General features: G+C 42.0%; 1 protein-coding gene across 3 annotated transcripts in view; it reads right to left on the minus strand.

Moving 5' to 3' along the window:
- Positions 1 to 12879, minus strand: part of ABTB3 (ankyrin repeat and BTB domain containing 3) — a 288887-nt gene that overhangs the window by 21181 nt on the left and 254827 nt on the right. For all 3 annotated transcript variants that reach the window (XM_075938314.2, XM_075938306.2, XM_089781594.1), the window contains exons 12-14: positions 4840 to 4945; positions 3969 to 4071; positions 215 to 296 (exon numbers count right to left, since the gene is read on the minus strand). In XM_075938314.2, coding sequence (XP_075794429.1) covers positions 215 to 296; positions 3969 to 4071; positions 4840 to 4945 — 291 coding nt within the window. The remainder of the gene's footprint in view (positions 1 to 214; positions 297 to 3968; positions 4072 to 4839; positions 4946 to 12879) is intronic.

The raw sequence follows: 12879 nt of genomic DNA on the forward strand, positions 1-12879 counted from the left end.
CTAATGAAGCCCGGGAAATTCAAATCCCGGGCTTCATTAGCAAGTGCGGTATGCCTACATTACCCTCCTAGTTCGAACTAGGAGGGTAGTGTAGACATACCCTCAGGTATGATATGACTCATTTACTAAATGTAATTACATTAATTTGTGCAGGCTACATACAATTTATTGATGGCACACATTCCATTCAGATGGTATGTGGCACAGACTTTACCTGAAATATGGGGTACTTCACATAGCTGATCTCAATACAAGTGCTCTCAGCTGAGGGTTTGCTAGATAGCAGTGCTTTAAACCTAAATAAAAAGGAGCAAGATTGAAATACCACTACAATTACCTTTCCGCTGAAAGGGAAGCAACCATCAAATACTGTGAAACCAAGATGTCAGAATGCAGAGAAGCTTAGTGAGATTTGTACCCTGAAATATATGATCGTTTATATACTGTGGTAGAGGGTATGTTGATAATGTATTTGGAAGCACGACTGCAGCACAGCAAAGCCGGGATCACTCTCATCTAGTTAGCACAACTCTCAAAATATCAGTGAAGACATGGCAGCGTGGACCCCACAGGCAGGCTAGTAGTGTGAGTTCATACCCAGCTTATGGGCAGGCTTTGACAGGCCCATGCTGCATTGTGCTGCTTCACCTTCACCGCTGTTCTTAACCGAGCTAGCTAGACGACAGTGAGCACGAGTATGTCTGCCTGAGCCACAATCACATCTTTGATTGCAGTGTAGATGCATCCTTAGTGGCATGTAATCAAATTCAAAGTGAAATTAGGTAACCTCATTGATTAGGATGTGTCATTCTGAGTTTCTGGAAAAACATATCTAATTTTGTGAAAAAAACACAACCTAGAAAATACAGATGCTGTACCCATTTGGAACCTATAACAGGATCGGGGCTGAATGTTTTCTTTGCTTGAAATAAGTCTATTTTTGAGTAAAACTTGCAACTATGAAAAAATTCAAAATTTCTTTTTGGATTAAAATCAACTTGCATTTTAAATATTTGTAGCTTTTTTCCCCTCTCTCTGCTCGCTCCATTGTGCTGGCTTGCAAGACGGCCAGGATAAAACACTGAAGATTCTACACAAAACAGTTTAATACTTTAATGTATTAATGAAGATTTAATACAATTGTTCAGGGATGGGGAGAAAAAGAATTGGCTACATTACTGTTCTCAGAATGTTAGAATTCTCATTTCAATAATAGATTTGGACATAAAAGCAGAGTAGAATTCATTTTTGCTAATTGTAATTGTACGTGAAATTTATACAGCTATGTAATCATGACTGGTGTGGAAAAAAGCGAATAAGGAAAAGTTATTTACTTATTCGTACAATAGAAGAACTAGGGGTCACCAAATGAAATTAATAGGCAGCAGGTTTAAAACAAACAAAAGGAAGTTCTTCTTCGCTCAGCGCACAGTCAACCTGTGGAACTCCTTTCCAGAGGATATTGTGAAGACTAGGACTTTAACACGGTTCAAAAAAGAGCTAAATAGATTCATGGAGGTTAGGTCTATCAATGGCTATTAGCCAGGATGGGTAGGAGTGGTGTCCTTTGCAGCTGTTTGTTTGGAAAAGGATGACGGGAAAGGGATCACATAAGGATTACCTGTTGCATTCCCTCCCTCTGGGGCATCTGGCATTGGCCACTGTTGGCAGACAGGATACTGGGCTAGATGGACCTTTGGTCTGATCCAGAATGGCCGTTCTTATTTTATGCACCTATAAACCTAAGATTCCCCTTTTAGCTTTTATATATGTTTAAGTGACTAGATTGGGATTGATGCACTTAGAAACTGAAGACCTCTTTTGGGCTTGATTCAAGAAGATATTTATGTTCAGGACAGCTCATCAGCATTATCCTAGACAGGGAACAGACTTAAGCAAGAGTTTAAATCAGTGTTTCTCAAAGTGGTAGGCAAAACCACTTTGAGAAACCTATTAACTAGCCACTCTGGTGTGTTTATTTATTGGTGCTGTGGCCGCAGAACCTCGCTGCTCCTATTGGCTCCAGACTGCTGCTTCCCATGGCTCCCCTTGGCTGCAAATGGCAAAACTGAGCCAACAGGAGGTGCAAGGCTCAGTAGCTGCGGCACCAATAAGTACACACACCACAGCAGCCAGTTAACAGGTTTCTCAAAGTGGTTTCATGGACCATTTTGAGAAACACTGAGCTAGGAATTCTAACTTGGAACTTCCTCCCCTGCCTAGAGATCCTCCCTCCATCCACAACCTGCCCCAAGTCTTAAAACACAGACACTCCTGAACACTTAAAAGGTGTGTTTGTTGGTGTATTTTGAATGGATCCACCACCATCCTGGCTACTCTTAGGTGCCTCTGGAATGCCCAGCCTCCTAAAGATTAATGAAAAAATGACATTGCTAGTTGTTACATCCCTTAATGTAGATCAATAGCAATCATTTCTGGGGGGAGAATCAGAGACTTTCCATGTTCACAGAAAAGTGGTACTTCATAAAGACAGCAATACTGAAAGATGCCACTATATATATCATACTGCAAGCACCTGTTTTCTCTATCTGCAGATATTCCACAATTGTCATGAGAACTAGTCTTTACTTACAATCTGAAAAATTAGTTGCCTAGAAAAAAGGTATTTCACATTTGTCATTCACCAAGAGCGCCCAGCTCCGCAGTTTTCACTAAGGCCAAATTCTCATTGATTTCAAGGGGAACTTTAATTTCACAGTGGCTGCAGGATTGGGCAGTTGTGCTATTTGGGTGATCTTCCTGGCTACTGCTCTTCCCACTTTCATTCTTAAGGGTTGGCGGGGGGAGAAAGGGGGTTTGGTTCATTTCTCTTATTTTCTGACTACTCACAGCCACAGCTTCCTCTTGTTTGCCAAGCAGCTCATGTTGATGAGATTCCTTTCAATGCTAGGCAAGTGAGTCTGGGACTTGACTATCAAAGAAACAATCTTCCCTTCATATACATCACCCCCACCCCGAACAAATGAGGTGCTTCTCTCAACAATCTCAAGAGTTGAACTCAGGTGAAAGTAAGCAGGGCACTGTCAGAAACATTTACTCTGGAATTCCTTCTTCATGGTTGTTAACTAGACCTTCTGGATGGAGTGCAAGCCCAGCTTATCAGTTAAAAGTATTTGCTGGAGTTGGCCCAATTACATCAGTTTAGCTAAAATAGGTTTGAAAACCACCTTAGTTAAGCTGTTGTATGGATGCATTTATATCTGTTTACAACTGACTATTCTGATTAGAGGGCACCCATATGTTTACAAACACATGTTAAATGGAAATAAGCCATGAAAACCAAAATAAAAATGTTTATACAACATTTGCACTGAGCTAGCTACAATATACCATTATTAAACTGATGCAAGTTGTTTTTTTTGTTTTGGTTTGGGTTTTTTTTAGACTAGGCCTGTGATGTGGAGGAAGCCCTACTTGAAGCTGGCTTGGAGCTGGTGTTTCAAGTTCTAATCTTGTTGCCACTGGAAGTTATGTGGTATGTTTCTGTACACTGAATTCCATTAAAAAAATGTAAACTATCCCAATGGATTGTGTGATGGCCACTTGTTTCTGTAAATAAAATGCCCATAGGAAAGGTGCAAAGCAGGCTTTGGCAATTCAATATATATGAAAACTAAGCCTACAAGGAGTTTGACTCTTTCACTACTAGGGCTCTAATACTGCAATGAGCTCAGTGCAAGTATATCCCTGTGTTCACATGGATCACTGATGACTTTTGTACAGGGGCAAGGATTTTTCTGCAAGCACAAAGCATATTGCAAGATTGGGGCCTAGAACCCATCATTTGTTAAATATCCTTCAAACCAATCAAAACCATACTATCAAGAAATCATTATCTAAACAAACCCAGAGAAAGAAGCCCATTTCCTGAATCATTAGTGCCAACAAATCTCAACAGAAATGTTCAAATTATTTGTATTTATTTAAAAAAAAATCTGGACATTTACCGTGGGGATGCAGTAAATAGTAACACTCGATGTGCATAAAATGGTCTTCCTTCCACAAGAAATGTAACATCAGACATCTCTTTATTGTTAAGAAAATGGGGATCTAGAATCACAAAAGGAAAAGAAAAACTTTAGTCAGGAACAGATTAAAAGCACAGAAAGCATTTTCCTGTTTTGGTGAGAAAAGACACTAGCTTAAGGGGACATGTTTTAAATGAGAAAAACCTGCAAAGCTGGTTTGAAAAGTATGATGTAGAAGATATGTAGATATTCAAAAACTCTGAAAGTCATTTTAACTTATATATGATAACAGCCATCCATCATCTACTGTTCAAAGTTCACCCACAAGTATAGAATGAATAGCTCTCTAGTCCTCTTCTCTTTCTGCACCTGTTCATATCTGAACCTAAGCAACACAAGAAGCCCGGATTCTCATGTACACTAAAGCCCTTTTATATCACTTGGCTGTGTGGCCTTAGTGTAAAGGAAAAAGACCCAAAAGTAACTTGCAAAACTACAGCCCCAATCCTGGGCGTCTGAGACTCCTGTCGATTTCAGTGGAAATTTTAGGTGAGTAGATATGCAGGATTGGGCTCCTAGACTAGTTTTTCCAATTCTGCATTTTACAATTAGGTGTGTTCTGGCCACAATGGCTGCATAATACATAGAAGAATGTCGTAGTGCCAGAGCATTCAAACTGAAATCACATTTCTGATGTGAGAGTTCTTACAGCAATGCTTAGAAACCTAAAGATTTACTTTATTTCAATCATTTTCATTGACACTTGCTCTCTTTCCTTTCCTTTGTTCTCTACAAATCCTCGGGCAGCAATTCTGTGAACACTGTGATCTGCACTTCACCTGATACTTACCTAAACGAGAGGTCTGCTTTCGTTTGATTTCAACAAGCTTTGGAATAGGATAGGGTCCATAGCAATGAGTGAAAATGACAGACAGTTGCTGACTTATCACTTCATTCTAAATAAAAGAAATAAATAGAAGTATAAGCTTATGAATTGACAAGTACTCTCTCAAATAATTCCTTAGAATTCCATGAATAGTACACAATTCTAAGGTGAAAAAATTGTGGTCAACAAAAGCACTATTAAAAATTTTAATTTACAATTATCAATTCTTCTTCTCCAATCCCTCATTATTCTTTTTTTTTAATTTCTCCTTCCAAATATGCATCACATAAATGAAAAATTACTTTACCAGAAGCCTTTTTACCCAAATAAATTTCATATCAATGGCTCTGTTAAGATTAGCAGAGTTCTACTGAAAGGTGGATTTAAATTCATTATTGAATTTCATTTTTACTCTAAATGACTAAGCTGGCTTTCTGAAATGGTTTATTTTCTTTTTTAGAGGCACAACAGTTACTAAATAAATATATCTGCAATGTACGAATGCTCCTTGAAAACAGATCTCGCTTTTTATGTTGATGGATGTTCTATATCTTGTAATATTATCTCTTAATTTAATTCTAGTTATGTGTCGGATGGAATTTTGTGTCTTTTCCCCTGCATGTGCCCGAATGGTGTTATACTAGCTTCTCTAAACAAGGAAAGATCATCTAGTGATTCAGCCACTAACCTGAGTCTCCATGGCAGAGCCAGGAACTGAACCCAGCTACAAGTTTTCTGTGTGATCTTGGGCAAGTAATTTATAGGTAAATGTTCAAAAATGGCTGTGTCTTAGGAGTTCAAGTCCTAGTCTCAAAGGTTTTTAGGTGGCTAAAGATGTAGATAGGCACAAAGTGGGATTTTCAGAAGTGTCTAGGTGACTAACACCTGCTGGTATCAATGGGAGTTAGGAGCTGTGAAAAATCCCACTAGGCATCTTTAGGAATCGAAATACCTTTAAAGATCTGGTGCTTCAGCCCTTAGAAGCCTAAAACTCACTGAAAGTAAGTGGGAGTTTGGCTTGAAAGTGCCAAAATCACTTTTAAAAATGGGACTACGTGCTTCTGAAAATATCAGATTTCTGCTGGTGAAAACTGGGGTAGCTTCATTGAACTTAATGGACTACTAGGCCAATAAACACAAGAAGAGAATCTCGCTAGGCCTCAGTTCCTACCTGTAAAATGAGGATAATAGTACTTCTTTGCCTCACGGGGTGCTACAAGAATAAACACATTAAAAGATTGAAAGGAGCTCAGATACTACAGTGAAGGGGGGCCACAGGAATAGCCAGGTAGATTAAAAAAATCCATAACCTTACAAATATGTGCATAGAACAGAAAGTGAAGCTTTAATTGTAAATGCATCTGGAAATACTCACATGTTCCCTAATTTACATAAAATATTAGGCGATGCAGAAAAGGTACTGGAAGTACTGTTTTAAAGTATTGATTAGTGTAAGAAAATTGCATAGGAACAAACTGTGCTCTCAGACGTGCACATAAACTCAAGGATAGAATGTATCTCCTGTTATTTCAGGCTTAATGTTAAGAGGAATACTCAGAAGTGCCTTGAAGTAACTCACATTGCCAAAAAAGGTGAAATGTGTTTTTCACTGAAAACCTGAGCAGGAGTTAGGGAATACAGCTCAACAGGGAAGAAAAATACTGCTGCTTTGCTTAAAGAAATGAATTACAGGGAGGACATTATACACCGGCAGCATATTTGTATTTAGTGTTTTTCATAATAAGCTTAGCAAAGCACTTGACTCAGATGCCTAAGAGAAAAGGAAGGGTTAAGGTCAGATTTAAAGAGGAAAGTGACTGGATGGTGGAACGCTCTGCCCATGCTATTAGTACAACTATGGTTTGGTTACTGGTTCATGACACTCACCCTGACCCAAAAGGTTGAGTTGCATCCACAAAGCAGGGTTGGTTTTTTTTGGCAGCACTCCCAAGTGTCAACAAAGATTAAGCATCCACATCTAGCATGCTGACAAAAGGTATTTATACCAGTGCATCATGGGGAAATCTGGGCAGCTATCCCCTAGTGCCTCACGAGGGCATAGAGTGTTCGGATGACATGCCCGGCAGCGGCACCACTAGCATGATGTGGAGCACTGCTCTCTAGAGTGTCCTACCACACAGAGAACTGGGAAGGAGAAGGGCTGGCCAGCCTGGTTACACAGGGATGTGGGGTGTGTGTGGGAGGAGGGGCATTTATACTGCAAAAAATGGTGTGACAAATAGGTTACAGGAAGACAGCTATCTACTAGCTTAGGCCACAGACCTGGGCAAAGCACAGTCAGCAGCTACAAGTTATTAACAGAGTATTACCCATATGGCATGCAGGCACAAACCACATCTTGAGTTTTGAGGGAGTCACGTCACTGACTACAAACCCGGCTACAATCTGTAGTGTCGACAGGGCCTAAGTTACAGTACCTGGCTGTGCACTAGATTTACACGTTGTGTCCCAATGAAGAAAAGTGGAGCAGGGCAGGCGATGAAAGGGGATAAGGGACGGAGGTCAGAACATGGAGTTGTGCAGCCCAGGCTGTGTGACTAACAATGGTTGATGGTGATAGAAATATAGCCGTGTTAGTCTGGTGTAGCTGAAACAAAAAACAGGACTATGTAGCACTTTAAAGACTAACAAGATGGTTTATTAGGTGATGAGCTTTCGTGGGCCAGACCCACTTCCTCAGATCAAATAGTGGAAGAAAATTGTCACAACCATATATACCAAAGGATACAATTAAAAAAATGAACATATATGAAAAGGACAAATCAAATTTCAGAACAGAAGGGGGATGGGAGGGGGGAGGTAAATGTCTGTGAGCTAATGATATTAGAGGTGATAATTTGGGAAGCTATCTTTGTAATGGGTAAGATAATTAAAGTCTTTGTTCAAACTTAGGCGTAAAGTGTCGAATTTAAGCATAGGTCCACAAATAAAAACCAGGGTGGGATGTATATATGAAAACAAATCCCTCAGGTGCTTGTGTGCCTGGCTTAGGAACTTGATCTCTTCTGGGAACATGGATTTATAGAAAAGTGATCATATAATTAGGATCCCATCCTGGTGAAGACCTTGCTTCAGTCATTCATGCCCTCTGCGCCCGATGGCTGGATTACAGCAATGCAGTACATCTGGGCATGAAGCCTTCAGCACTTAGGAAATTCCAACTAGTTCAGAATGCTGCAGATCACCTCCTCAGTAACACAGGCTAACAACCTGTCTCCCGCTCTTCACACCTACCTCCCACAGAATACTGAATTAAGTTCAAGATCTCAGTCCTTCACGTCAAAGATCCTTATGTCCTGGGCCAAAGTCTCTAAAAGATCTTCTAAAGCTCTGGGATGAAGACCCTTGCAACAATGGAACTTCCGATAATATAAGTAAAGCTTGTTTGCGCAAGAGACAACTTTCACCAGGAGTGGTCTGAGGCTACAGAATGAATTCCCCAAAGAACCGAGGACCTCCACAAACCTCACCACTTTCCCATGACAAGCGCAAGGTGCATTTTTTGACCTTGCCTTCTTTGACAGAAAGTAACAGGTGTGTATATATATATATATATATATATATATATATAAACTCACATGGTACCAACACAAGACACTCCACTGCACCCGTTTCTCCCTCTGGGAGAAGATGAGAGAGCAAACAACACATGACAGATGCACAGTCACATTGCTTAATGCACTGCTGGAAGGCATTCAGATACTACACTGATGAATGCACCATAGAATTCTATATAGACTAGAATATAAGAGAAAACAAAGACCAGACAAATCATTCTATTTTACCCAGTGTGGAACTTCATATTTGTAGCCCTGTCAGTAGTTTTCATTTGGGGGGCAGTCCAGACATATGCTTGCTGTTGATACAATCAGTAGTTCACAAGATTGACAGACATGACTGAAAGGCCAAAACATTTCTAATCTGAAAAACCAACAGGAGGGCAAGTAACTGCTAGTTCAGATTACTGGTTCCCAAACAATACATTTACACCAAGGACATGGAAGGGAAAGGGGAAAGTCATTATAACAAGGCAGCTCAGACTGTGACACATATGCTGGCCTTTGAGGGATGTGGATACTGGAAATGATCTCTGAAGCCTGCAGATTTTAACAATAAAGCAGGCAGGAAGAAGCAGCAGAGAGGGTAGATAAAAGGAGGCCTTCATCATTGATGGAAATCTATGATCCTGGGCTGCTGAGTAAGAAATAGCTGGCACAGAGAAAATTAAGGCCAAATTCTGCTCTTGGATGTGTGTGGGGTGGGGTGGGGGAAGGCTCCTGTTGAACTAACTGGGAGCTAAGCACAGGCAACTAAGGATGGCGCTCGGTCCATGACAATTGCCATACCGGAAGAGAGAAACAATCCAGTAAAAGTCCAACATTCCTTCTGACATTCGCATTACTGATACGATAGTTCAGTGTGTGCCATAGTTACCTAGCCCACCCTGTGAAATACCTTCACAATCATGCAACACTGTGGGAGGAAATTCTTCTTTTCCCCATAGGATCAGCTTATTCCTGTCCCCCTGGCACAAGATTAGAAAGTAAAGGCTGCAGGAGCTTCTTTTGTCTAGGATGACATTGAAATTGAAGGATCAAACAATGTGTCTTTTTGCTGCAGTCTGATGTTGGTAAGATTTTGCCAGCATGTGTGATGCTGAGCTGGACTGAGGCCAATCTCCTTTCATCCATGGATATTCTGTTGCTGGGAGCAGAGCTGGATGTGTTTCTATATGGTATGAGGGGGAATACAGTTTGACATTGGATATAATGAAGATATTCCCCAACCAAGAGTTAATTGACACAAAGGCGAGGGGGAACCACAGCTCCTCCAGTTAATGGCGATGGTATTTTGGATAGAGAGGCAGTAAGAAATTTTGCTTTGTAAGGACAGAGGCAGCTTCCTGCCTTCACAGCATTCTTTAGAAGAGAACAAAAGCAATTTACAGTATTTTGGGGATCGCATGCATTGAATTGGTTGGAGAGAAAAATGAGTTTCTCTGTCTAGACACAGCTGAAGTTGCGAGACCAGAGACCCTTGCTCACTGTTCTAGAGCACAAAAGGGGTTGGGGGGGGGGTTGAACCAGCCAGTGGATAGTATGTGTGGATGGTCTTCCAAAAGCCCCTTTGCTGAAGATCTGCAGTGCTCAGAAAAGGCTATTCCAAACAATTTGCTCCTTAGAGCTCCCTGCCTCATCCTGTCCTATGTTATGTCCTGATCATGAGAACTGTTGAGCACAATTTTGGAGATACTGAGCACTCAACACTTACTTTCAATAGCTATTGAGGGCATTCAGTCCCCATAGAATCACCTCCCATGAGAGAACCATAATAGGAACAAATTGCTTTTTTTGCATCCAGTTAGGTTAAAATTTAACTCTTCTTTTTTTCTCACTTCTAAGACACTTGTCCATGTCAGGATTTTCTTTTACACCCTCATTCATTCCTATACTGCTTTTCCTCAGTCTGTTCAAAATGCAGCTGCTAAGACTGTCGATTAGACCATATCACTCCTATACCTCCCCTCCACGGTCTCGCTAACAAATTATGATTCCTGTCCTTTCCCCTGAAGCCCAGCACACCTCTGCCCTAGAGTATGGTTTGAATCTGGTTTTTAAATCACATTCTCCTGCCCCAAACTCCACCTATGCCAGCCTCCCCATCACCCTGGTTTCCTTCTCCTGCCATTGTTCCTGCTAAACCCAATGTGCTAGGCCCTCAAATCTCTCCAAAAGACTCAGTTTGCCACCAGGCCCCCAAACACTAACCTACAGTAGACACGGACCTTCTAAACAGAAAAGTAACATTCTAAGGTAACAATTCTTCTAGGCCTCTCAATCCCTGCCTTTTAGTTAGTATCCCTCCTCTTTGAGGAGACACATGGTGCAGCTCAGGGGAACAGGGATGTATAGAAAAGATGCCTTTAAGCCACTTTTGCTTTCCTGGATCCTAGAGCTGCGTGAAGCCTGGCCACCCCTGACAAAATATAATGTAGCCTGAAGGCAGTTCTACCCTATGCTGTTTGCTGATGGCCTTAGTGGACAATTCCAGCAGGGAGACATCACCAGGGTGTACCAATCTGTTGAGAAATCAGTCCATGGCAGGCAAAGAATGATTATTCTACCCAACACTTCTCCCTACCATAAAAGAAACATATGGAGTTAAGTGATGCGGAAACTTTTTTGTCAGTCTCTGTTCCCTGGATAAACATCCCCACTTCAGTAAAAGATTTTCTTTGCCATCTCTGTGAACCTTTTCATCTTTCTCTAGGTATTTCTGCTGTAAAATTCACTTTTAGTAGCTGCAAGAAGAATGGTTAAATGTCACGTTAGAGGGCTGTTCCTAGACAATTAAGTGGCATACACATAATTAGTATTCATCAAAAACTGTAATGGAGGGAAGCCCTAGAGGTTGAGTGTACAGTGAGAGGCAACAAACTGCATAACAAAATAGATTTTATTAGCACCGGATGTGGGCCCTTCCATGGCAAAATGGAATTAATCACTGGTGATGCTGGGAAAACTGCCAAGATTCTGTTTCAAAAGGTTCTTTACATCACAGCCATGTATTGTGTACAGACACCACAGCTCCAGGAGCTGAGTCTAATCCCTGGGTGATGAACCAGAAGAGGGCAGGCGTATCATAGAAACAGTGCATCCAGTCTCTGATAACACAGGTGTCATATACACAGCACGTTTTATTCACGGTGAAACCTCTGCTCCAATGTCCTTTGGGTCAAGTATGTGAATAGAAGGAGGTAAAATCAAATCTGGGTGAGTATGAATATAAATCTATGCTACAGAAACATGGTGACAGTGGGTTAACAATCTGTTATTAGCATGCCACCCCATACCTGTTAGTCACTTCTCACATGGAGAATGCAAGACCTATGTGTGTGGAGGACTCAGGTGCTGGCCATTTTGAATTGCTTAGACACAGAAGTACAGGTTGTAGCTCCCTGGACCAGCACCCTTGGACCTGACTGGTCCCAAACCAGGGAATCTGCCAGACCAAGGGAAGTCAATGTTGGCCCCTTTGCTGCCACAGGCTGCAGGGCTCCACCCTAGCAGCAGCAGAGGGGCCACAGTGATCGAGCAGGGACTGGGGAGTGCTCGGAGGAAGAGACAGGTGACTGTGGACCCTGCAGCTGGGGGCCAGAAGCGCAGCCCTCTTAGAGCACACCAAGCCCTTCAGCCTCTCGGCTGTTTTCCTGACCCCCGCCACCAGCTGCGGGGCTGCGCTCCTGGCCCCCAGCCATGAGGCTCTGCAGCACCCTGCTTCTTCCCCCAGCATCTGCCACATCCATTCTCCTCCGCCCTCTCCTCCTGAGCACCTCAAATAAGCTATTTGCAGCTTTTGGGAAGCTCTGGGAGGGCAGGGAAGTAGTTGCTGAGTGTGGGGCTCAGCTTTTTTCCTGTGAGTGCTCCGGCCCAGGCGGCACCCAGGGGGATGTTGGACCACAGATGATGCCAGACTACAGAAGCCCGGATGATAGAGGTCCAACCTGTACTGAAAAGGATGGTACACAACACTATAGGACGCTGCAATTACCAAAGTGTGGGGAAACTTGGTTTAAGAGATCAATTGAGGGCCCAGAAAAAAGATCCATCATTTATTTATCTGAAGTTCAGACTAAATTGCACTAATCATCTTGGGAATTCTCTAAACCGGTCACTGCTCATGGCCAGGGTTCACTCAGAGGTTGCACTGTATTTTTTTGTTAGCTGAATTAGTACAAACTTTTACAATACAAAAAATAAAATGAAAATTATTATAGTCTCCAGCCCCTACCACCTGCCGGAAAGAGCCTTCCATTATGTATGCAACGGCTCCTAGGACACAACAGCGTGCATCCAGGCACTGCTAAGAGATGAAAGGCACCCTTGGATGGGTGCACAAGGACACTGGGGGATGAAAGCAGTATTCCTGACCCACACCATTATTTAGGACCGACCTCAAGCTGGAGTCCCTGCACTATCCCAA

The sequence above is a fragment of the Pelodiscus sinensis genome, chromosome 1, assembly GCF_052426305.1.
Source record: "Pelodiscus sinensis isolate ZL-2025 chromosome 1, ASM5242630v1, whole genome shotgun sequence".
Taxonomy (NCBI): domain Eukaryota; kingdom Metazoa; phylum Chordata; order Testudines; family Trionychidae; genus Pelodiscus; species Pelodiscus sinensis.